General features: G+C 36.0%; 1 protein-coding gene across 1 annotated transcript in view; it reads right to left on the reverse strand.

The window, feature by feature from the left end:
• The window catches only part of LOC109055444 (NACHT, LRR and PYD domains-containing protein 12-like), a 61,381-nt gene that overhangs the window by 16,317 nt on the left and 19,104 nt on the right, over positions 1-25,960 (reverse strand). Inside the window, 4 exon segments of the mRNA XM_042743672.1 lie at positions 8,399-8,445; positions 10,003-10,176; positions 25,477-25,650; positions 25,764-25,937. Of these exon segments, the coding sequence (XP_042599606.1) occupies positions 8,399-8,445; positions 10,003-10,176; positions 25,477-25,650; positions 25,764-25,937 (569 nt within the window).

A 25,960-nucleotide genomic window follows, 5' to 3' on the forward strand; every position in this document is an offset into this window, starting at 1 on the left:
GATCTGTAATTCAGAAGCATGGCTTTTCCTGCTATGCTGATGACACTCAACTCTACTTCTCATTCCAACCAGATGATCTGATGGTAGCTGTTCGCATTGCAGCCAGTCTGAGAGACATTTATAGCTGGATGAAGGACCATTACCTTCAGCTCAACCTTACTAAGACAGAACAGCTTGTGGTTCCAGGTAACCCATCGTTTCATCACAACTACTCTATACAGCTGGGTAAATCAACCATAACTCCTTCCAGGACAGCCAGAAACCTAGGAGTTGTGATTGATCATCAGTTAAGCTTTACAGACCATATTGCTACAATGACCCGGTCCTGCAGATTTGCCTTATACAACATTAGGAAGATCAGACCCTTCCTGTCAGAGCAAGCCACACAAATTCTTGTCCAAACTCTTGTTCTTTCCAGACTGGACTATTGTAATGCTCTCTTGGTGGGCCTTCCTGATGTTCAATCAAGCCTCTGCAACTGATCCAGAATGCAGCAGTGAGAGTGGTCTTCAATGAGCCAAAAAAAGCTCACATTACTCCTCTCCTCATTAGGTTGCTTTGGCTACCAGTAGCCGCTCGCATCAAATTCAAGGTACTGATGATTGCCTACAAGACCTTAGGTGTGTGCAAGTGAACGACGCCTTGTGGTGCCATCCCAAAGACGTTCAAAATCATTCTCACTGACCTTTTCCTGGACTGTGCCCAGCCGGTGGAATGACCTCCCGATCTTCATTTTCAAAAAACATCTAAAGACACATATTTTTCACCAGCACTTGAGCAATTAATACTAGCACTTACCTTTTCTTTTCTTTTCTTTTCTATTCTATTCTATTCTATTCTATTCTATTCTATTCTATTCTATTCTTTAAAAAAAAAAATCCATAGCTATGTGTACTGCTCTAGACTAACTGAGACTTGTCATGGCACTTGTATACTGTTGTTGTTCTCTCGTTGGTCTGATTGCATCTATTGTTCTCATTTGTAAGTCGCTTTGGGTAAAAGCGTCTGCTAAATGATTAAATGTAAATGTAATGTAAATGAGGGCAATTCAGCTCTTAGTTTTCTTAATACAAGGGGAATCTTTTGGTACCTCACAATTGAATTCAGATTAGTTCTTAAGATCACCATTTTAAAAAAAAAAGATTCACGATTATAAATCAGATTTCAGATTGTTTTATGCCGATTTGATTTTAGTTTACTGTTTTGTTACTTTTCCTATTTGAATGCAGTAGACAGTTTAATAGATATTAAAGATAAAATCTCACTAAATTAAATTTTATCCTTGAAATTAATTTATTCTTCCCATTTTATTCAACCCAATATTTCAAAACAAATGCCAAAGCTGATGCAATCATTACACACATGACTAGTAGTCATCTGGTAAATAAAAATAAATAAAAAATAGGACGAATACAATATAAAAAATATTCAAATTAAATAAACTTTCCAGATTCAGAAGCCTCGGTTTATGTAACATGTCTTAAGAAATACTTCAGAAATTGAATAATCAAATGTAAAAAAAAAATCAAATACTGTATAGTCTTCACTGTATTAATTACATATAAATTGATAGTGATTCAGTCAAAAGCAGTGTGATTATTTCATATATAAAACTGCAAAAAATTCAAAAAACTCATTACCCTTCAATAACATAAATAACATATATAAGCTTTTATTTGACTATTTAAGTGCAATAAGCTGAGAGGCAGCATTTGTGCTTGTTATTTGGCTGTGTGTCTGTCAGCACCAGCACTGCACTGAGTTCTTTTGCACTGTTTACTGTGATTAATAACATGTCATTGGAATCGTGATTCATGTGAAATGATTTTATTCCCCACCCATCCTTAAAAACAAACATTAAATGTAATTTCTATAAATTGATAGTAATTATCACAATTAGATTACCAATACCAATAATTAACCAATAAGAATTTGTCTTTTTGCAGACCTACAGTAGTGTGATTTAGGCCTTGTTTAACCTTGTTAATGCAGCTCATTAGAGCAGATGAGTTATTCACTGATGAGTCTCGATCACGTGACACTAAACAGCGATGTGAGATCCAGTGTGAAGTAGGAGTAGAATGGTTTCTGATTTTTTAAAGTCGACTTTTATGTGATGAAAGCCGAGTCTAAGTCGACTAGTCACTGATGACATCATTAATGAACAAATAAGTCTGGAGCTGTGACTAGTGTTGCTTTCGTCAACAAAAATTATGACTAAATATCATCGTCAACGAACCTTTATCACGTGACGAAAACGAGACGAGATGCAACGTAAATGCTGGTCATGTGACGATGACTATAATTAAATGTATAATGCAATATCGCTGACGAATAAAAACGAGACTAAATGTGGTTTACAAAATAAAAACTATGCTAAAATGTCTCTTCATTTTCGTTGACCAAAATGAGACTAAACAAAATGTTTTAACGTTATTTCATCTCATTTAGTCATTATTATTATTTAGCAGTATTTCTGTTTCCTGTGTCTCACTGCACAGGCGCGACCAACGTCACTTCCTCAAACCCCACTCGCGGCATTATTAAGACGACTACAACAAATAAAAGTTAAGCGGGATTTATACTTTCGCCTGGCTCTGCTAAATGCGAGCGCACCTTCCCAAACGGACGAGGCTTTTATAATTGTCGCGTTCACCATTGTACTATTCTTTGAAACGACAGGGGAGCGACGAGGAGTAATTGTCCTCTAAAATCGTCGGGAATCACCGGTGAGAAGTCATTTGCCAGTACAAATCTTGTGATGAATGAGTTGATGAATTAATAATTTCTTTATGTACAAACTTAAAACAATCTTAAACTACTGGCTTTATTATGCATCAAACACAAGACAACTCCAAGCACATAGTGTATAATTAATATCTAAATGAATTCTAATTCTATTTTATACAATAATAATAAAACATACTTCAAATAAGAAGCCTTGGACAAACTATGCAAACGTTTTTTTTTCCAAAAATACGTTTTCCGTCAAAAAGCACCTTATGGAGTTTGAACTTCACATTAAACTGCTTCTGTTTCACACAAACACCGTCACAGACGTGCATGTTCGGCTAAAATCGCCCTGAACTCGTGCATGTTCGGATACGGAGCTATGCAGAAAGTTACAAAAAATCCTGTGCACTCCACCACGCGAATAGTTTGCGCGCACTCAAAGTGAACTTCCAGCAACACCGCGATGACGTCATATTTTCCGCGCTCACCCAAGCGAACTTGCGGACACGTCGAGTATAAATCAGCCTTGACACCGAGAAAGGGACCGATGGCCGGCCAGCCGGGGTTCGTCTTTGGGAGAAAAATTAATTTTGGTTTTGTCTATACTTCTAGGTACTTGTACTATATTGACTGGGTTAAATAGAATTGCATTACTAAAAAGAGACTAAAATACCATTTTCATTGATTAAAACAAGATTAAATGTCATCAGTTTTCATCGACTAAAACTAGACTAAAATGTCATGTTTTCGTCGACTAAAACTAGACTAAAATGTCATCAGTTTTCGTCGACTAAAACTAGACTAGACTAAAAAGAGTATGAACGCGACTAAGACTAAAATTAAAACAGGCCGCCAAAAACAACACTAGCTGTGACAAACCCCTTGTGCACAGCTATGTCACAGCGCTGCTCACAGGGCTATTTCTCCTATAACAGCTCATTTTTATCAGTCCTTTTGCCTTTGGCTCGTTTTATTTCTCACAGATTTCTGCTCGTTCTAAATCAGATATAGATAAAGTAGCACAGTAAAGATTACATTTATATGAATGCATTAGTAAGAGCGATTGCGTGTGTGAATTAATTATACATGGGATTTAGGTATTAAGAAATATATGCTTGAACTTTTCAGTTTCTAAGCTATATTATTGAGAAATCACAGAACAGTGTTGACAGTACATTTCCAATTTTGAGCATCCAGTAATATAATCACACGTCTTGTGGAGCGCTTTTGGAGTATACATTTATTTGTCATTTTAACTGTTTGGAAATGGAGTGTAAATGTGGAAGTCCTTCAAAGATTTATTATCCTGTTGCGCCCTCTATAGGACCAGCGACTAGTCGATGTCAAGTTTAAAGCGTTATGGCTGAGCATTGAAGTCGACTAGTTGATTAGTCTGTGCAACCCCTAGCGTGAAAAGCTTGAATTCAGTGAAGAATACAAAAGACTCTCTGATTTAAACTAGTTTATATCCAGATGAAACAGTGCTGATAAACAGCAGAAACACTGTGAGCAGTGAGACAGTCAGAAGACATTTCCATCTACAAATCACCATAATTTACCATGGATTTACTGTAGTAACACTAACGGCACCATGGTATTGTGGCAGAAATGTAGGATATTCATATAGAATTTGATTAATACAATTAATTAATGTCTATATTAATAATATAAAGGAGTAATGGAATATAATTACAGTATATTTTGTGATTTAAGCTATAGACTTTGTGTATTTAGACTACTGTTTTTCATACAAATACCTAGAAGCCATATAGTCATATTTTTACCATGGTATTGAGGTGCTATATGTGTGGTTTTAACTGTGGTTATCATGATCTAAATGTTTGCTACTATGGAAGACCAGTGGTTAGTTTTAATAAAACTCAAGCAGTCAGATTAACTAAATTTAACCATATAAAAATGAGGTTGTTACAATTTTTACAGATGTACCTGTTTTTAATGAACATAAACTTACATTTGCATTCAAACTCAATCTACTATTAATATTAAATATTATGAATATTATTAATATTACAGCCTGCACTGCAAACTGTCCTGAAGATGTGTCAAGAAAAGGTCCTCAAGCCAGGATTTGAACTCAAGATGCCTGTAGCACAAGGCTCTATATGTTGGCGGTGCTACCCACAAGACTATTTTTTTTTTTTTTTTTTCATTAAGACAGATTTGTGGAAGCGAAATGATTTATCGTGTGAATCAGTAATAGCAGATCATAACCATATCCAATCTTATGATGGAGGCATTGCCTCCTGTCACGTGACTTTGCCCCATTCATTCTCAATTACCCCCACCAAATCCAGCACACACTTTAGGGGTCTGTACAAACTCAATGGAGGCAAGAGAGACGTGGCCTCCTGCTGTAACTTTACCTGCTGCTGCTACTGTTTGACAGTGTTACTTCACAAAAACAAAGAAATGTATATCTTATCATCATACAACAGCAACACAAACTTCAACAACTTAAATGTTGCATTTGAGCAAATAATGCAAAGTGACAGTAGAGTTCTGTAACTATAAGACTGCTGCTCGTTAATATGAGGATGCTGATCTTCTACAGAGAAAAGTTATTGATGAGTCTTACACAGTTTCCATCCTTGGCTATTTCACTTAACCAAATGTTTATGCAGACAATAAAATGTGTAAAATCAATCTCAATTATATTTTAAAATATTTAAAAATTACATAACCAATTTTTTTCACATAACTTCTGAAAGTGACCAGCACAGTGTTTTAGCATTACATAAAAAGTAATGTCACAAATCAGAAAATGTCACTTTAACATCAGTGTGAACATACAAACAAAAACAAAAAATTATGACACTAATTTTATATCATTGAAACTTTGCTTTCCATACACTTTAAGTACTTCTTCATATACCACAGCAAAAACTATAGTCTGATAAAGTTCAAACATGATTAAAGGCAAGTGAACAGTCAGTAAAAAAAAAAAAGAGAGAAAGAAAAAATACTAGTGGTGGGCCGTTATCGGCGTTAACGTGCTGCGTTAACGTGAGACTCTTATCAGGCGATAAAAAAAATATCGCCGTTAATCTATTCTCAAAGTTGGGTTGGTAACTGGGTCTATACTACACAAGCTATGATGACTTTCACCGTGATAGTTTAGCAATACCTAGACGAATTGCACTGTAGGGGGCGAGAACGAGTCTTCGAACCTGTGTGTATGCCTACTGTGAAATAACCAAGCTTCCCAAAAAAAAAACCTCGACAAGACTCACGCCTGTTTCACACATACTCCGTCTGCAGTAAGTATGCAGTCCGTGTGCGTTACGTATGTGGTGCAGAAGCAGCACGGACTCATTGTGCTTTCACACAGGACGTGTTTGAACTCCGCTACTGATCCACGGCTGTTTAGTCCACAAACACAACATTTGTTCATTATTCTATATTTCCAACCATGTTAAAAAAATAAATAAATAAATGTAACTCTTATCACAGAACAGTAACAATCTTTCATAAGCATAAACATTAGTTTAAACTTAATAAATATAAACAACATATTATTCATGCATTTGACTTCTAGGTTTGTATAATAAGCTGCTCAAGCAAGCGGCAAAACATTTAAACACAACAATTAACCTACTTTTCTTGTTGGGATATCACAAATATTTAAAATTAAAGCACCACTGACAGAAACAGTCGACTCTCGTGCCTTTTGCATTTAAATCTTTATTACAAGCAATCACACTGTTCTTAATGAACTTTGTTTTTCTGCTTCCATAATAGTGCATAGGCCTATATCATGTTGCCTCGTTTATCTAAAGGTGCTCTTTTTCTTGTTTTAAACCTAGCCAAAAACCCATGTGTTGCGTGTGAAACACGGTAGGCTTTAATTAGTATACATTTATTGTGCAATTATTGCATTTCCGTGTCAATCCATGTTAATTTTTACCGCGAACAGTGCGCTGTCATTTTAATTCAGCGCATGCAGCACAGCAAAAATAGACTCGGTATGTAAACGATCGCTGCACTGCTGCAGACGCACCGCTCCTGGAACACACTGACGGACCACAACCGCGTGAACGCTGGAATCCGTTAACATGGGTGCGTAAAAAAAATAAATAAAAATGCAACGCATACGCACTGCAGACGGAGTATGTGTGAAACAGGCATAAGGTTGTTTGCAACTTGTGCAATGCGGAATTAGTTTACTGTAGGAGTTCTTCCAGTCTCAAGTACCACCTAAACGCAAAGCATCTTTTAGCTAATGCTTTAGATGCCGGGCCAAGCTGAAGATGCAGCACAGCTCTATCAGTACTAATAAACACATCTTATTAAACATAATTTGAATGCCTTCGGCAGAATTCAAATGAGCCATTTTAATCTAGATTAATTCCAAGATTACAGTGAGATTAATCTAGATTAAAAAAATTAATCTATGCCCACCACTAAAAAATACACAATGTACAAGCATAGATAAAATAAACTGTAGTATTCAAGTAGATTAATCTTGGTTATAGCTGTTTTGTTGTTTGATTAATATTAGCGATATATTCAGCAGCACGTATTTATAGGCTGCTGTCCCTTTAAATCTGACTGCACGGATCCAGTATAATGATACACATCCGATTTCTTTCTCCGCTGTTTACATTAATTTAAAACATAACCGACTGTGTTTATGAGAATGATCATCTATACATAATTCTGTGTGTATGTGTCTGTTCAAATATCAGGGGATACAAAGGTGTTCGTGCGACATCTGAAACGCATGCACACGCTTCAGGTGTGAGTCAGACAGCAAGACAAGATGGCAAAGAGTTGTTTTCTGCAACATTGCACTTAACTCTTTTTGCATCAAGCAATTTTCTGCTATGTGCGTCCAACTAAAACTTTGACCTTTTGCAATGTTTTGATTTAAGTAGCCTTTTATTAAAATGATTCATTTGTCGCACGCCCTTGCGATATTTACATTTGCGATATTTCAATATATTGTGCAGCCCTGGAATACGTTTATGTCATGAAGGGTTTATGATTTTTTCTTTTACACTCAAACTAGTGTTTTCTTTGAACACAGGCATGAAAGAGTTTTAGTTATTTGTTGACTTGCTGACCTACTAATGTAATGAGTTTTGAGAAATGGTTTAGATTACAGATAACATGTTTGTCAAATGTTTTATAAAGGCTTTTTACAAGCAATGTTACTTTGTAATAAATAGAAAGTCTACTGAATCTATAAATAATGGAGCATTTTTTTGTTTGAAGCTTTTATTCTATTCAAAGTAGATTGTCTTTTTACAAACTGCTTTAAAAAATGTGTTGAAGTCAGTTTACTACTTTGTAATGACTTTACAAAACTGATAAAATGGATGTGAGTTCATTTCCCACAATGACTATAAACTGGTTGTGTGTTTGACAGACCCCAGATATACACAATACCTGAAATGACCCACAAGTAATCAGTGTGTCAGGTTTATAACTTTTCTAGTGAAATAGTTGTAATCTGAAGTGAGGCAGACAGGCTTTTTAGTTTTTGTCACATAATTTAATTTTGGTCTGTAAGATCAGAGGAAAGGTGGTCCCCACTATGTAGCAATTCTGACAGGTGACCCCACAATGCAGTTTGTGTGTGTGTGAGAGAGAGAGAGAGAGAGCGAGAGAGAAAGAGAGAGAGAGTGTGTGTGTTTAGACGTACATTTCTGTAGTCCTGTTGTAATCCTGGATTCTCCTCCATAATCCACACTACAAAACACACACAGAGTCACATTCAGTCAGTGAACAAATTGCTGTTGATATGCAGTTACTATAAAAAATACTCAGTGTGGTTGCTAGGGAGTTGCTATGTGGTTGGCAAGGTACGTGATTTGGTTGCTTTGCGGTTGATAACAAGTTGAGGATGGTTTCTAGGGTGTTGCTATACAGTTACTAAGGTACACAACTTGGTTGCTAGGGTGTTGCTGTGCAGTTGCTAGAGTACATGGGATGGTTGCTAGTAGGGCTGTGTCTCACCAGTAAAGTCATAATACGATACGTATCCCGATACGGGACTGCACTAAATTTCACCTCAGCAGAATTCAGTAAAACAACTGTTTATTAAACACTGCATTCTGTAGGACCACTGCTGTCTGTAGGTGGAGCAGACAGTTGATCTCTGCATTATGAAGGGCCTCCAGAACTGTATAACAATATCAGTAATAGTGTAGGTTTCACATTAACATTTGGGCACTCTTGACCAGGTACAATATTCTGATTGTTTGCATCTTGTTTTCAAGCCCATAAATAATAATGTCCTCATTCTAATATATTAATAAAATCATCTTTACATTGCTGGTAGGTGATCATTGCACAAATGTTCTAAAACTAATGTCTTCACTGCAGCTCACATGCACACATTCAGTCACTCACACAGATCGAGCAACAAAGAAACTTAGGAAGCAATGCAGGTTTTTTGTAGTTGGATGTAAAAGTGAACATAAGAGTCTTCGTTTTCTCCTGACATCAGAGCCACTGAGGAAGCAGTGGATATGTTTTATTTTTGATGGTAACACCACCGAATACACACACACAAAATAAAAAGGAAGAGTGGGGTGGGGTGAGCAGTAGCTCATTATCATTTAAGTGTTCCTGTGGCTCAGTGGTAGAGCATTGCGTTAGCAGCACAAAAGGTTGTGGGTTCGATTCCCAGGGAACACGTGTTAGATAAAAAATGTTAGCCTGAATTTTTTTTTTTTGATAAAAGTGTCTGCTACATGCATAAATGTAAATGTAAACAAACACGGCTCGCTGGGAACAGAGATGTTTTTGACAAGGTAAAAAGGGTGTTGTTTTACACGACCATTGAGAAATTTTAACCAAAGTATGATTTCATGTATGTATTATGTATGTAGTATGTAGAACTAATGAATCATACCAACTTGTGGAAAATGGGCATCTGATGTCCACTTTAAAGTTAGGGCATTTTTGTTCCTTCATTTACAAGTTGTTAATGTTTGCAACATAAGTTATCATTTAGAATATGTTTGTTTCTACCTTTTATGGAAGTTGTAGGGAGGAGGCTGCTGTTTTTAATGTGTTTTCACTGTTTGCTCCAGTTTTGTGGCCAGTTAGGGGGTGAGTTAAAGTACTGTTTTGATGTTAATTTGTCTGATCAGCTTAGTTAAGATTTTAGTCCTCAGACTAGAGTTCTTTAAATTCTAAATATTGTTGCATCCTCTGAAACTCCTAGAATCATATAGACATACCCAGAGACACTGAAAAGTTTAAACAATAAAACCTAAAACCTCTTCCTGCTCGACATACTTGAATTTATCCAGTGAGCAGTTTGGATCCTCCAGTTTTTCAGAGATCCGCTTTACTCCTGAATCTCCTGGGTGATTATAGCTTAGATCCACCTCTCTCAAGCATGAGTGGTTTGAAGTCAGAGTTGAAGGCACATAACAACATCCCTCCTCTGTCACCATACAGCCAGACAACCTACAAAAACATACAGCAACAGTCCACATCACATTAGTTTGATGGTTCTGTATATCACATTATGTGTTGTATACTTTTTGTGTATTGAACTGATTATTAAATAAAAAGTATTGTGCATATTTGGTGTCATTCTGATCTTGTCAGTCGGGGCAAATGTGTAATATTAACAGAGACAGATAAGACTTTATCAATATGTGCAATTAGCTTGTTTGTGTACTGAAAATCTGATTTTTCAATTTTAAAGAAGACCAAGCAATGTGCTGAGGAGGTAGGAGCATAGAAACATGCTATTCATACAATCTCATATGAGGACATCCTCAGACCTCAGCATTAGTTCTCAGTCATTTGACTGGTCAGACTGGTTCAAGCATTCCTTCTGGCTGCAAATGACCACACTTAATATTTATAATATAAATTTTTAATTTCTGGATAATGATTTGATGTCATTTTTGTGCTTAATTCCATTTGTGAGAGTGCCATATTTACTCAAACCCCAAAAAGCCAACAGAGCGATAAAATCATTCGCAAAACTACCACCAGGTAGTGCAAAGGGACTACCGCCGCCGCAGGGTCGCGGCGTTAACTGAAAGTCAATCGCGTGTTAAAATCATTCGCAAAACTACCACCAGGTGGTGCAAAGGGACGGATTGCGAACTGAATGTAATTGTAAAATGAACGGAAGACGTAAAACAACAATTACATTATAATATACATTACAACAGCCTTAAAAGCCATTAAAAAATAGGATAGTCTTAGGCTACAGTCTACTCATCAAAAAATTAAAGAAAGACCTTATATACGGATTAAAAGTTTTATATTAGTAAATGTTTTGTATTTTGTATTAGTAAATGTTACATTTACGTTATAATTAGTAAATGTTTCAATTTCGGTTCATTCTTGGTTAAAATAATAATAATAATCTTTAGATTCCATTTGCAGAGTGAGATGAGAACGTTGCAGCATTTACAAATAATTCTTATTCACTCTGATATTAGAGTGCGCGAGCAGCGGTCCACTTTGGCATATTTTTATTGATTTATTTACATTGATTTTTTTTTCCGTCGATACTGAAACACGTGTGAAATCCAAAGCCTATTTTACCTAATGAATAAGAGTTTAGCTTCAAATGGGCAACATGTTTGTATTTGTCCCTAATGAGAGAGATAAGCCCAACCTTTTTGTATCGCTTTAAATTATTTTTAATTATTATTTTTGTTTTGTTTATAAGCCTATATTATTATATACTGCAATTATATTTATCCATTAGAATTATATATTTGTAATTCTTGTTCTGTTCTGATAAATTTGTTAAATTTAAAAGATTTGTTGTAAAGTGAAGGGAACTAAAAATATCCTGTTGGTACATTAGCCTATAACATTATTAGGCCTGCCGTTATTATTTCTGAATGTAATAAAATGCAACTCTCACAAATTTAATTTATTTTTAGCGTGTTTAAAAAAATTAGATATGGGCCTAATCTAAGCTATGTTGTTAACTATTTACAAGTTTCATGTAGCTATAATTTTATCCAGCTTTATTTTTCCATTGCATCTGAAAATGACTTTGTACATCACATTCATTCCGCGTGCTCAATCTGCCTCCCGTGATGCTCAGCTGTGGACGATTTCAGAATGTTTGATATAAAGGATGCTGTCACATATTATATACAGGAATTGTTCATTAAAAACAAGTTAAAATATATTGTTAGTTTTATGCTAACATGCAATCAAGGTCTTCAGATACAATATAAGATACAAGTTCATTTAGGCTAACATGCACTGTGACATTTTACCGTTTCAACTTATAAACTCCTTGAGATTTTAAAGTCAGTTTAATAGTATTGAAATTCAAGTTGAATATGGTATTTTTAAAAAAAGGTTTTAATTGCTTAAATTATTTCTTTTCATCATATCATTTTTTACGAGCTGTATTCATTTTCCATTTCGGAAACCAAGCACACACTTTTTTTTCTATTTTAAAACAATTAATCGCTCACATAGCTCTAACAAGGTTTTATTTTATTTTTATTTTATTTTTTTGAGGAACGTGCCACTCTCAGGGGAGTCACATCATCATTAGAGTTGCAAATTAACTTCAGAAATGGCAAACAAGGACTAATAGAGGTTCTTTCTTTTATTCTTTATTTATAATGTTTATTCTTGAAGAAAATAAGTATTTACTCTTTAAGAAAATAAGGGACGATCCAAATATTTGTAATGTACAATAATATAGGCCTATGTCTGTCCGTTGGATTTTAAAGCATGACAACTGAAGGTCTATGAAACATTTCTATGATGCATTTTTTAAAACAATGGCACTTAAAGTTTTCAACCATAATATTATTTCAACCATATAGCCTGTGAATAAATAAAATGCGTACTTTTCAATGAAAGAACACTGAGAGTGTAGGTTGCTTCTTGTTTGTGGATTTGTACTTCAATATAATGAGCTCCAAGTTTAAGAACAGCCTACAGTGTTTTTTTTTTTTTTTACTCTATTTAACAGCATTAGCTCAATGAAATACGTCTTTCTTCAGGTAGACTGATTGTTTTCCCGCCTTGCTAAATGTTAGGCTCATGATCAGTAAGTTGTATTCGCCTCAAACTGATTTTATAAAATCCAAACGTGGATGGTGAAGCTCACTCAACTAAACAAATCACTCGCTGTGAAGCGGGAGCAGCTGACGGAGGATTACGCTTGGTCTTAAAGCCTGCCTCAAACGTCTACGTTCACAAACGTCTATGATTTTCTCAAAAATAATGATTAATTATCAATTGATAATTTGTTATTATTATGGTCTATAGTGATAATAATAATATGGGCTGCGAGACAATAATGAATAAAAAGAGCAGGGCTGATGTGAGTGCAGGCATGTTTCAATCCAGTAACATGACAACACACCGTTCCCCACAGCCAAAAAACAGACCGAATTCAGTTCAGCTGGAGGGGGCTGGGTGTAGTTCTGTATAGCTTGTGGGGGTCGAGATAAAGGTGTGGATCTCTTGGTCTTTCATATGCACAGTGTCTTATGAGGGTTTCATACTTGCAGAACAGGTTTTTAGGATATATTGGTTTTAAAACAACTTTAAAGAAAGGTTTGATACACTTCAGATGTTGACTACTGTATAGCGCAATAAAGTTGATTAGTTATTATAACTTGATTTCAGAGGAAGTTGCCTTAAAAAAATAAATAAAAACTGTTGCATTAGGGCTGGGCGATGGCCTAAAAAAATCCCCGATTTTTTTTTCACAAAAAATCCGATTATTAATACTAGCCCATCATGCATCTAACCATCCACTCAGCATTAAGAGCTGTTCAGATTATAACTGGCAGCTCCGCAGTGAGTCCGTGTCATGGACGTAGGACAGAGCAAGTCTAAATATATTTTCTAGTCTATATTTTCATCTTTAGGTTATGTATTTATTTTTATTTCTTATATCAATTATTTGTAAATATAGCAGACACTGTCTAACTGTGTCTACACCTGACGGTCTTGTTCATTTTGTAGGGTGAAACATCTCTCACTCGGCAGCAGAGTATGTGAGAGTGGAGCAGCAACAATTTCCCTCCGCACTCCGAGCATTTAATAATAACTCCACTCCGCGCTCACTATTCACTGCTCCGCACTCGCTCCGTGGATAAAGCTGAAATGTTATGTTCATAATGTAGCCTATAAAAATAAAATAATAAATAAATAAATAAAATAACAGGAGAGTTTCAAAGGGGATTAGGCTATTGTGTGCAAACTTTTTTTCCTACCAAACGCCAAACTGATAACATTGTCAGCATTAAAATTAAATTGCTGCTTTCTGCTGTGCAAATGTTGTTTGTAATGAAAATAACAGTACATTTTCGTCAGTTATTTTATCTACAGATCGATGCATTTCTTACAGATTTCAAAATCAGTTACAGATGAAGCACCACTGTAAAATTACGTTTGTTTGAATGCATTATTGCGACAGCGATTACGTGTGAATGTGCTGTATCAGTTTAAATCATGCTTTAACCCGAAAATAATCAGTAAAAGGAAGATAAACTCCTTGAGAACTAGCCTGTAACGCTCGACTACTGCCATCATTATAATCTTCTGATCGGAGAGATTATGTGTATCAAGCTATAGCTAAATATATTTATCATGTGAATTCTTGATAAATATGCAGTTATATTATGGGCTGTTGGCATGAATTGTACCTGTGATGGAGCGGTGCTGGAGCGAGTGAAAACCACGACGCTCCGACTTTTAAAAAATCCGCTCCTAACTCCGGTCAGAATCACACCGCACCGCTCATACTCTGCTCGGCAGCGTGTCTCAAACGCGCGGGGGAGGGTTGAGCCCAGTCAGAACTATGAGCCCTGAGTGGAGCGTCGGCCGTTTTATTTTGTTGTGACAATACAATATTTTTTAGAGTGTGAAATATACATTTTCACAGAATGTAGCCTATTCATGAACAATATATTGAAGTTTTTCTAAATCCCAAACAGAGTCCAGACATCAGTAAAGTATCCGTTTATGAACATGTTTAATAGCAAAACATAAAATTTATATTACAGACATGACAAAAAACACAAAAGTTTTTATATATTTTGTAGACCTTATGTGATTTAAAATGCACAAACCAGAAGCACAATATCTGCAGAGAAGGGCTTGGCCATTCTCAAAACATAAAATATCAATTTTATTTCAATTTTCGTTTTTGTGTTTCAGAGGAAAAATCAATGTTAAGACATCTCTCCATTACAGACCGTTCTGAAAGAAGAATTTATGCAAACGCGTATAAAACGCTTTAAAAATTTTAACAGTGATGTCTAGAGGGTGTTTACTAGATCTGCCTCCCACGTAAGATTTTTCTAGTTACTAGTCGTTCATTTGTCATTATTCAACTAATCGCAGGTTTATATTAAATTTACATCTATAATCCATAATGAGCCTTAATATATTCCGCGCTTAAGCACATGCATTAACTTTGCCACAACGCACAAGCAGAAGTAGCCCAATAATTGTGAAAAATTAGACATTTTAATTATTTATTAATAAACAAATGATTTCTTGTCGGCTGCAAGATGAAATTCACAGTGCTGACTCTCTCCACATGGACGCGCATTTACAGAGAAATGCACCTTCACAGATTACATAATGCTTTCGTTTTGAATTGATTCGTTTAAAAGACATTTCAAGCTTTCTGTAGATATATTTCTCATGTATGCGAGATTTTCAGTTATTTCATTAGCAGGAAAAAAAATCACGTGACCGAGAGGGCGCCTCCCTGTCATGCACGTAATAATCTTCGCACAAACACTTGAATATGAATAAAAATTCACATTTTGCATATGCATTACAAAGCAAATATTTTTTTACACGCAATTATCCAAAATAAAACCAAACAAGATTTGTAATGAAGATAAAATATGTAGACAAATAAGAATAAATGCTGCATGTGCACTCAGCAACATGCGCACCGAGCAAACCATGCACTCTGATATTTTACGGAATATTATACAAACCTGCATTTAAATGCGGCTACAATGTATTTATTTATTTATTTATTTATTATTATTATATATTTTTTTTACTTAAATTACATGAAAGCAAGTAAATTAAGCTCTTTTTTACATCGTGTGTATTTCGAGAACTTGAGTTTAATCATGAGAACCTTTTATTAATCAGTCCATTCTTTAGAATTTCAATGATTTAGTTAAATCATGCAGGTTTAATTTATTCGTTTCTTGTTTTAATTAGGCCTAAATAGTGGGAGCGAAATTATTCAGTGCCTCCCGTTTTACTAAAATAAAGAAAATAATTTATAAAAACATGCAAGCCTAGCTCACTATGCTACCACTTTTAATTATCCAATGCAAAGTAAACCACAATTTCTTTTGAATAATATAACACATAATTCATATTATATAAATAAAACTGCACATTATTTAAATGTGTCAAATCTAAAATATGGTGTAGAGAAAATATAAGCACAGGCTCTTAGGCTTGACATTTATTCTGCTTAAATTCGTTCTAAGAAACGCACATATCTTCATAAGAACTAAACTTTCATCTGTGAATATTAAATATTTTTTCTTTCATTTTCCCCCACTGCAGTCAAATATAACACATTGGTGAGGCAAAGCTGATGTCTATTTGCGAAAATGTGCTGTGATGCGCTTGTTTGAAAACTTGTGATTAAAGCGCCGCTCAACGGTCCAAAGCTGCAAATGCACTTTGCAGACGCCGCAGCGGCGGTACGAGCGGCGGTAGAACCACCGTTTTGGATGGCCACCTACTGTAGTTCATTTGAGCCATCCAAACACTCTCAGAGCGGTTATCTGTGATTTTAGATAAACCTAAAATCACAGATAACCACCTAAAGGGACCCAAAAGCGAACCTTATTTAGGAACAATTTTACAAATACAAAACAAAATGTAACAATACAAAAACATTTCTAATTAATTGAAATCATTAAACATACAAAATGGGATATTGCATCGATAGACCAATCTACTTTGCTTGTAAACTAAACGAGCCAATGCACATTGGCATGCAATTATTGCATCCAGCTGCTGCTGATCACAGCATGAGTATAATAAGGCAGCAGGTGCAGTGCATATCAGCTTTTCGATTCGGAGCCAAGCGTTAGTATCATTCTGCTCGACTGTGTCTGCTGTGAACTACGAGTTCAGCACGCTTTTAGAAGCTTCGTGTGCTGGCAAGACGGCACTTCAGCAGTCGTCGTTTCCGAGTCGAGTGGGTTGCGCACTTCAAGCTGCACTACCCCTGTCATGTTGCAAGTGGCCAATTCCCCTGAGCACCTCAGCACTAAAAGAGCATTTCCTAAAGAGCAAATTTCTCTAAAAGAGCTTAAGGTGCAAATGATCCTTAATGTATCAATTAATAGGCTGTTTGATACTTTGCATGTCTTGTCTATCTGACAGAGACTCATGATGCAATCTGAAGGCTCAAGTTGATCTTTGCTTAAGTCAGAGGATCTTGAAGTGGAAAGACTAGGCTGAAGCCTGGCACAAGCTTAGGTCGGGTTCTTGAGGACTCTTAGTTCTGCATCTTGCCCTGGAGTTTCTGCATCTGAAAACTTCTCTGTATAATTCGGATCTTGTGATCTTTTAAACTGTGAGGATATCCCACCCTTCAGAAGGGAAGTGAGCCAATGAGAAAGTGTACCTTCTGAAAGAAAGTTTACAACCCTTTGTTCTCAGGCATATGTTTTGCATATGGACTTTGATTGGATGTTTATGAATAAACTATTACATATTCTGGTAACACTAATATCTTTCATAGGTATCTACATATAATACAAATTAACATTTAGACCATTAAAAATGCAACCGAAAGAGACCAAACATGGCATACTTGTGATCTCTGTTAACAAAAGTATGCAATTCTAAAATGTTAAGTTAAAAGAGTTTGTATCAATACATAAGCAAAACACTATAAGAGGAAAAATTATAAATGGGGAAAATTGGGTACATGTCCCTAAATTATATCTAGAAAGTGAAAATTAATGTTGTGACATTTGCCAAGTATGGTAGCCCATACTCGGAATTGGTGCTCTGCATGTAACCCATCCAAGTGCACACACACAGCAGTGAGAAGTGAACACACCGTGAACACACACCCGGAGCAGTGGGCAGCTATATATCCAGCACCCGGGGAGCAACTGGTGGTTCAGTGCCTTGCTCAAGGGCACTTCAGCCATGGGTATTGAGGGCTGAAGAGAGCACCGTTCATTCACTCCCCCCCACCTACAACTCCTGCAGGCACCGAGACTTGAACCGGTGATCGTCGGGTAACTAGTCCAAGTCTCTAACCATTAGGCCATGGCTGCCCCACAGAAGGAGATATATATAATTATGATGGACTGTATAGTACAAGGGTACATTCCTTTGAGTTGTAAAACAATCTTATCTTGATGTGTGTCTTTGTTACCATGGTAACCAGATTATAAAATAAAATTATAAATTTTTTTTTTTCAGAAATACTGTTGTGAATCTACATAAATTCTTTTTGTATATGATATGATGATATTTTGTCTCAAATGAAACAGTAAAATGCTCATGAAGTGACACTCAGAGCAGGTCTAGAGATCATGTTCATATGTTCATGTGCTCATATATTGAGGCAGCAGAGGCTGAAAACACAGCAAACGTCATGCACGCTTAGTATGTGTGTAATAAATGAAACCACGCATCTGCACCTTTCATTCACACAGAGACAAACAGAACATGCATAATTCATATTTAAATGGTATTTTTGTGGTTTAATTTTCACAAACACTAGTCCATATCGCGTTTTAATTTGAGTGCACTGACCTAGTTTTAATTTATTCATCCAAAATTTGGCAAATTCTGTGACATTCCACATTATACAGTAAACTCCATTTTTATGAATGGATTCCTTATGGTTTGTTTGTGGGTCCGGTTGTGATTTGTTAAAGCAACTATGTCCCGGTACGCTTTATATGGACCAACATAACAGTTATGCTTGAGGTTGAACTAAGCAGTTTATTATTTGTGTTTTTATGGGGGGGGGTTTGTATGTATATAGTTTATTATTAATAAAATTGTTTTATTTACTGGTGTAATTTCAGATGTTTCAGTCTATTACTTTTTTCAAAAATAAATAAATGCTTAATTACAATCCAAAACAAATCTGATGTCATTTATGTAATCTACGGCTAGCTATGCATTAAATAATTTTAATGCATGACATGGAGGCAAAAAACCACCCAAAGCGCAGCGGAGATCTGGCATTCTGCCCACCTTAAAGGGGTTATATGATTGATTGGGTTATATATGAAATTTCAAGTTTTCCTTTCTCTTTGGAGTGTTACAAGCTGATTGTGCATAGATAAGATCCCTAAAGTTGCAAAGACTAAATTCTCAAACCCAAAGAGATATTCTTTATAAAAGTTAAGACTGGTCACCGCCCTCCTAAAATGCCTTGTTTAAACACGCCCCACATGTCTATGACACTGCGTGAACATTTGGGCGTCATTATGGAACTCTTCCCACACAAAGAAAGAAGGTAGTAACTTTTATTCTCGCTGTAACATTGTTGCCCCAACCATGTCGTGGAGACACTGTGTGTTTCGTTGTGAAAGTGAAGCTACTTTGTTTGGCCTTACAAAAAAGGACACAACTAGAAATCAGTGGTTAAGTTGTATTTACAACACTGTTCCAGAACAGTTCAACCTATTTATTCAGATGTGTGCAGCGCATTTTATGGAGGACTGTTGTCTGAACCTGCAGAGTAGCCTACAATGCGTCTGTGCTCAAAGGAGGCAGTTCCAACTTTGCAAGGACAGTTCTGACTCACAGCCTGAAAGTAAATTTTTCATATTTGAAGAATTTGCCAATGATGTTTCAAACGCGAGTTTTGAGCAGTGTAGAGTATGCTTGTTGTTTGTCGTTTCTCCGATCACAAATGCAGACATGGTTTTAGGTTTACACGTCGAAATATGCATTATAATCAGTAATTATGTCCCCACTGGATGCAACCAATGTCTCATTTTTAATGTTTTTTTTATTGTTTTTGTCTCCATCACAGTATGTTGAGTCATTCGGCCAATCACAACACACTGGGTAGCTGGCCAGTCAGCATACACCTCGCTTTTCAGAATGATGTGCTTTGTAAAAATTTACGCATTTCAAAAAGGCAGGGCACAGAGGAACAACAATAATGTTTTTTGAACCTTAAACGTAAAAACACATTGCATTACACCAAATACACAACATAATATTTTTAGCAATGTTATATGACCCCTTTAAGTAAGACACAGAGATGAAGTAGTTCTGTAAGATCACATTTATTTGAATGCATGAATTATAGCATTGATTAGAAATTATTAACGAGAGAGAGAGAGTGTGAATTGCTAGAAAATCGTGTTCTGTACTAGACTAACTGAGACTTGTCATAGCACTTGTATACCGTTGTTGTGCTCGTTGATCTGATTGTTTCCACTGTTCTCATTTGTAAGTCGCTTTGGATAAAAGCGTCTGCTAAATGATTAAATGTATTTGCAAATAGTTCAATGTCTAACAAATATACATTTGCAGTAAAATTACACTATTAATATTTATGGCTTTCTTATCTGTACTTTCAATAAAAAAATTGTGTTTCTTATTATTTTGATGAAGTATCTAAAAATATAAAATAATTTATATTTTAGAAAACCATGAATAACCTTAAAACTTCTTGATGCTTCAGCAGATTTATAAACAATTCTCATTACAAATTTATGAACATGTTTGGAGTATTTTTAGTTTTCAAATCCATGTTATAAGTGATCCAAACTCACAGCACTGGTAGTGATGAGTTCATGTGGAACAGCATTTACTGCAAACTGAATCACTCTGAGACTTAAGTTTCTTGTGTTTCAGTGAATAGTGTCACACTTCACTTGTTATATTATCGTACATTTCTAGAATTACATCACAACCTTTCACTGCATGAAAAGAGTAAAATCCGGAAGAACGTGGGAATGATACACTTCCACTTAACCTCAAGTTTGTGGTTACACAAAACGTCCACATGTCAGCAAATGTCCACAAACATCTGCATTCCTCAAGTAAGCGGAGATGTTCAAGAATCCATGAAGTTATATGGGAAAATACGAATGACATACGGGTATTTATGGCCTGCTGTACCTTTCATATTTTAATGACTGACTGAAAAGTGCTGTAGTCTTGGAGCAGGGGAGGGGAGAAAATAGCACTTCACAGCAAACTACACAATTCCAAAGATACACACACAAAAAAACAAAAAAAAAAAAACTCAAAAAAAAAAAAAAAAAAACAAAAAAAAAAAAAAAAAAAACATGTAAAACTATTAAAAAAAAAGAATTCAGACCTATTGACTAGTCACATCTAAACGTTTCAATTGGCCTATCTGAATTTGTGTGAATTACTGATCACATTTAAAATCAATTTAATAAAAACACAAAAAATTAACAAACAATTAATTATAAAAAACTTAAAAAAATTAGTTTTGAGTTAACATTAGAGTTTTGAGGTCTGAAATTTTTACAGTGTAATAAACATACATTTAAATAGCTATTTTAGACAGCAACACACAATAAACTATACTAAAATAAATTATAAAACCTACCAAAATGAACTTTCAATACTTACACTATTATAATGCTAACATAATAGCTCAAGTTGATTAAGAGATAATTAAATAAAATCTAGAAAAAAAAATATAAATCAATAGGTTTTTTTAAGGGTATTTCACAAGTGTGCAAGGATAAACAGTTACAGAAGTAAAAAATAAAACAAGTCCTGCACAGACCTGTTTGCGTCTGATAGCGAAAAGCAACCAATAGGAACAGTGTTCACATAATGCCCTTCACTCATTCACTTTGGGGTTGTGACATAATGAGAAACCAACCAGTAAAATTTGTTTGCCTTTTAAACGCAAAGGAGGGGGCCGGACTAGCATTGTTTGGGGGAAGTATATAGTATTGTCCACACAAAGAGAATTTGTTCATTTCACTGAAGAAGAAGAAAGTGACTTTGATAATTGTTATAATGGCATGCAGAAGAAATCTTGAGTTTTTCTACTCCGCTGGGTAAAGTCAACCAACAGGCAACAGTGAATCCAGCCAGCACAAATGACTTGCAAAAGCAAATGACTGACGGACAGAATGCTTTAGCGCAGCATATAACTTCCAAACTGGATTCCATTTACAAAGCTCAACAACTCTACAGCATCTCAAGGCACTTGAGAGACAATAAGAAATGCTGCAGAGGACAGAGGAAGAACCCGCAAGTAATCCAAAGAGGAATAAACAGGCACATATTGTGACCATCGCGGTAAGTTTATTGAAGATGTTAAAAACAGCTACTGTGGTGCATGTGAAAACTGCTCGTGTGTATCGTGCATTCCAGTGATTGTTGATGATCAGTCTTACAAAACGATGTGCTTATCATTAGATAAATTCCTGCATGTCTTGTATTATCTAGGGAAGGTGGTAAAATTAATTAAAAACTTTAAATTTAGTCTTTCACAGGAAGCTGTACGACGGGTTCACAATAACGAAAATAATCCCCAAAAGTACGATTCACAAACAGGGTAAGACTGCTCACTACACTCCATATCGTGCACTAAATCCCTAACACAATAAACACAATAATTCCTCAAATTACACTTTAAACACTCTAAAACAACACAACACAATCATGTTGTAACAACACACCTACCACAATTTAAAAGTGACGAAAGTGAAAGTGACGTGACATACAGCCAAGTATGGTGACCCATACTCAGAATTCATGCTCTGCTTTTAACCCATCCAAAGCGCACACACACAGCAGTGAACACACATACACCTTGAACACACACCCGGAGCAGTGGGCAACCATTTATGCTGCAGCACCCGTGGAGCAGTTGGGGGTTCAGTGCCTTGCTCAAGGGCACCTCAGTCGTGGTATTGAAGGTGGAGAGAGCGCTGTACATTCACTCCCCCCACCTACAATTCCTGCCGGCCTGAGGGTTGCAAATTCCAACACCCTGACCGTTAGGCCACGACTTCCCCCGTAGTAAGTCAATTATGTAGTAGTACCTTTGCTAATGCTGACCCAGACGTCTTGAAGGGTATTTAAGATTTAAACATTAAATTACATATTTAATGAAGGGTCTACTGTTACTAATAATATATTTTTTGTTCTCTTAAGCATCCTGCAATAAAAACCATCAAACCAACAAAATAAAAAATAAACCAAACCAACAAAACAAATACAAAAAAACAGTTAGAGCTTTGGCCAAAACCAAAAAAAAAAAAAAAAAAAAAAAAGAAAAAAGAATAAGTTAAAATAGATTTGATATGTAGTTGATGTTGCTGTTTAATAATTTAAAAACTGCTATTTCACAATACTACGAGCATTTTCAGTGGTTGTCAGGGGTTAGGTTTCTGTTATGTTTGCAGTTGCTGGAGTCCAGGAGTAAAATCCTTCATACAGACATGGAAAGAGAGTGTGGAAGACTGCAACAGTTGAAATGATGTCTGATGAGGAAGATGGTATTATTAATGAGAGGCCGGTGTGGGTTGTTATACCACCTCCACAGAGAAGCCCACAACTGTCAGCTCTGTGCCAGGAGCTACAGAAAATACTGGAAGCTGATGCACGCTATGCTCCAACTCATCCTTTTCCATGTGATGGCACAGAGTTACATGGCTGACACAGAGTCAGAGGAGAGTTCATTTATAGAACTGTAATGTGAACATACTGTTCTAAATATTTCTGATTTTTAGCTTCATTTGTTTTCTTTAGTATTTTTTTATATTTGTATACATTTTTATTCTGTATTGTTAATTTTGACTTTATTTATTATTGTTTTAACTTTGACATTGTACTTAATTCCCAATTTTGATATATTTTTTGTTATTTCTTTTTTTAACTTGGACATTGTACTCGATTCCTAATTTTCATATAGTGCATGTGCTGGTCCAATAGCAGTTAAGCTTTTGTCACGGTTGGTAAACCATGGTCTCGGGTTTTGCACTATGTGGGTGGAGTGAGTGAGTGTCTGGCGTCAGCACTGATTGTTTCGTGTGGGCGTCTCCGCTAATTGTTAATGATCACCAGCTGCCACTCTTTATCCCTTCCCTACATATTGCCCTGTCTTTCGTCTCGTGTTTGTCAGAGCGTTGTTTGTCAGTCTCAAGTGTTACTCAATGTTTTCTAGTGTTCCTGTTTATGTTCTGCTCGTCGTTGGATTGTCCTGTCTCTGGAACCCCGTCCACTCCTCCTCATCCCCCAGATCTCACCACTCACCTTCACGGCTCTGCCCCCACAGTTCCTGTGTCACACTCTCCTGCTGCCAATGCACCATCGCACCTTGGATCACCCGTAAGCCTAGCCTCTTCCCGGATATCTCCCTGACCTTCCAGATTCCCCGTACCAACTGTCTTCGTGTTCATTGTTTGTTTTGTCATTTAATAAATACCCTAACTCGCACTTGCTTCCTCACCTTCTTGAAAATCGTTACAGCTTTGGGGATGGGCTAAAATGAGTAGAGCCAATGGAAAGCTTAAGGTCACTGCTTGTTAGGTGTTAAAGATTCCCTTTGAGGGGATTATCTCCCATGGCAACAAATGGCTGTGGCATGGAAGTTTACAGTGAGCCACATATATCCGAAATGGTAAATAATCAGATGTATCTGGACCTGTGCAATTTGACATTCCCGGGCAGTAAATTCCTGGATTTGTCTGAAATTAAGCGGTGTAAACAGGAGTTTACTGGTCCGGATACAGCTCTTTTCATGCAGTGTTTGCAATCTGATAATCACACTAAGCCATATGACATTCTCACAACCATTTATTGTTAGAATTTATAAACAAGTTATCAGCCATCTGGCAAGTAACACCTTTTTTATATACTCACCAGAGCCGTGTTAACCCTTTAATGTGTACGATCACACTGGTGTGATTAGAACTTTCAGTTTGTCACGTCATCAACTGCTGAATTTAAATCTGCGTTCATGCTTTTTTGCTGGTGCGGAGCCAGATTGGACACGCTGAGCCCTTGTCATATTATCACAAATATTCAGTGTTTTCAACCACATAATGTTTTTTTTTTGTTTCAGACATTTAAATACACATAAGTATTAGCAAAACCATACATTCACAGTTTGTAAAATACACACTGATCACCCGGTATAGATCAACTAATACGGACAATATAAAAGTGTTTAATCTACCAAATATATTTACTTGCACATATTTCAGAATCAGAATATCAGATATTTCATAATATAGTGAGCATTGTTTGTGAATATTTTGAAAAAAAAAAAAAAAAAAAAAAAAAAATTCTAAATAAAAGTGACCCATGTGTCTTACAGATCTATTGTGGCTGTGTTGTGTCACATGACAAGCATGACACGTTGCCATGGAAACAATAAGGTTATACATTTATTAAATAACAGTCGCCTAAAAAAACATGCTGGGAGCTCAGCTAGTATATTTTAAACTCACATGCGAAAGGGTAAATTTTGGACCCTATTGTCTAAGATAGTGCTGCTAGCTTGTTCAGTGCTGTCAGAAGCTATATTTAGAAATGCAGCAGTTTTGCAGTTTGTTTAGTAATTGTTTCAGGCCATTTCAATCTTACAATCCACATCTACAAACATCTACATAAATATGAAAAATAAAATGCCTGCAAATGTTGATTTTGTCTCTATTTCTGGAATTCCATTGAGAGCAGATGCAACATTTGTTGACAAAATTAAACAGCCTAAATGGTAGCATTTGTGGTAGCATTTTGTTAATTATTTAATAATAATTCATTTACCTCAGTATCTCCAGCTGACAGTTTGGACTCTTCAGTCCATCAGAAAGAAGCTTCACTCCAGAATCCTGCAGGTCATTGTTACTCAGGTCCAGCTCTTTCAGGACAGAGTGTGAGGATTGTAGAGCTGATGACAAACTCTCACAAGACTGAGCAGTGAGGTTACAGATGGAAAATCTAAACAAGAAGAACACAGTAATTACAGAATAAATCTTAACAGTGTGATTTTTTTTTAGTAAGTAATTATTTTGCATAGTTTTGCAAGTTAATAAAGTATTTCAAATTCAAACCTCAATATCTTCAGCTTAGAGTATGGAGTCTTCAATCCTTCAGAAAGTAGCTTCACTCCTGAATCCTGCAGATCATTGTTACTCAGGTCCAGCTCTTTCAGGACAGAGTGTGAGGATTGTAGAGCTGATGACAAACTCTCACAGGACTGAGCAGTGATGTTACAGATGGAAAATCTAAACAAGAAGAACACAGTAAT

This window comes from Cyprinus carpio, chromosome A4 (assembly GCF_018340385.1).
Source record: "Cyprinus carpio isolate SPL01 chromosome A4, ASM1834038v1, whole genome shotgun sequence".
Classification (NCBI taxonomy): Eukaryota; Metazoa; Chordata; class Actinopteri; order Cypriniformes; family Cyprinidae; genus Cyprinus; species Cyprinus carpio.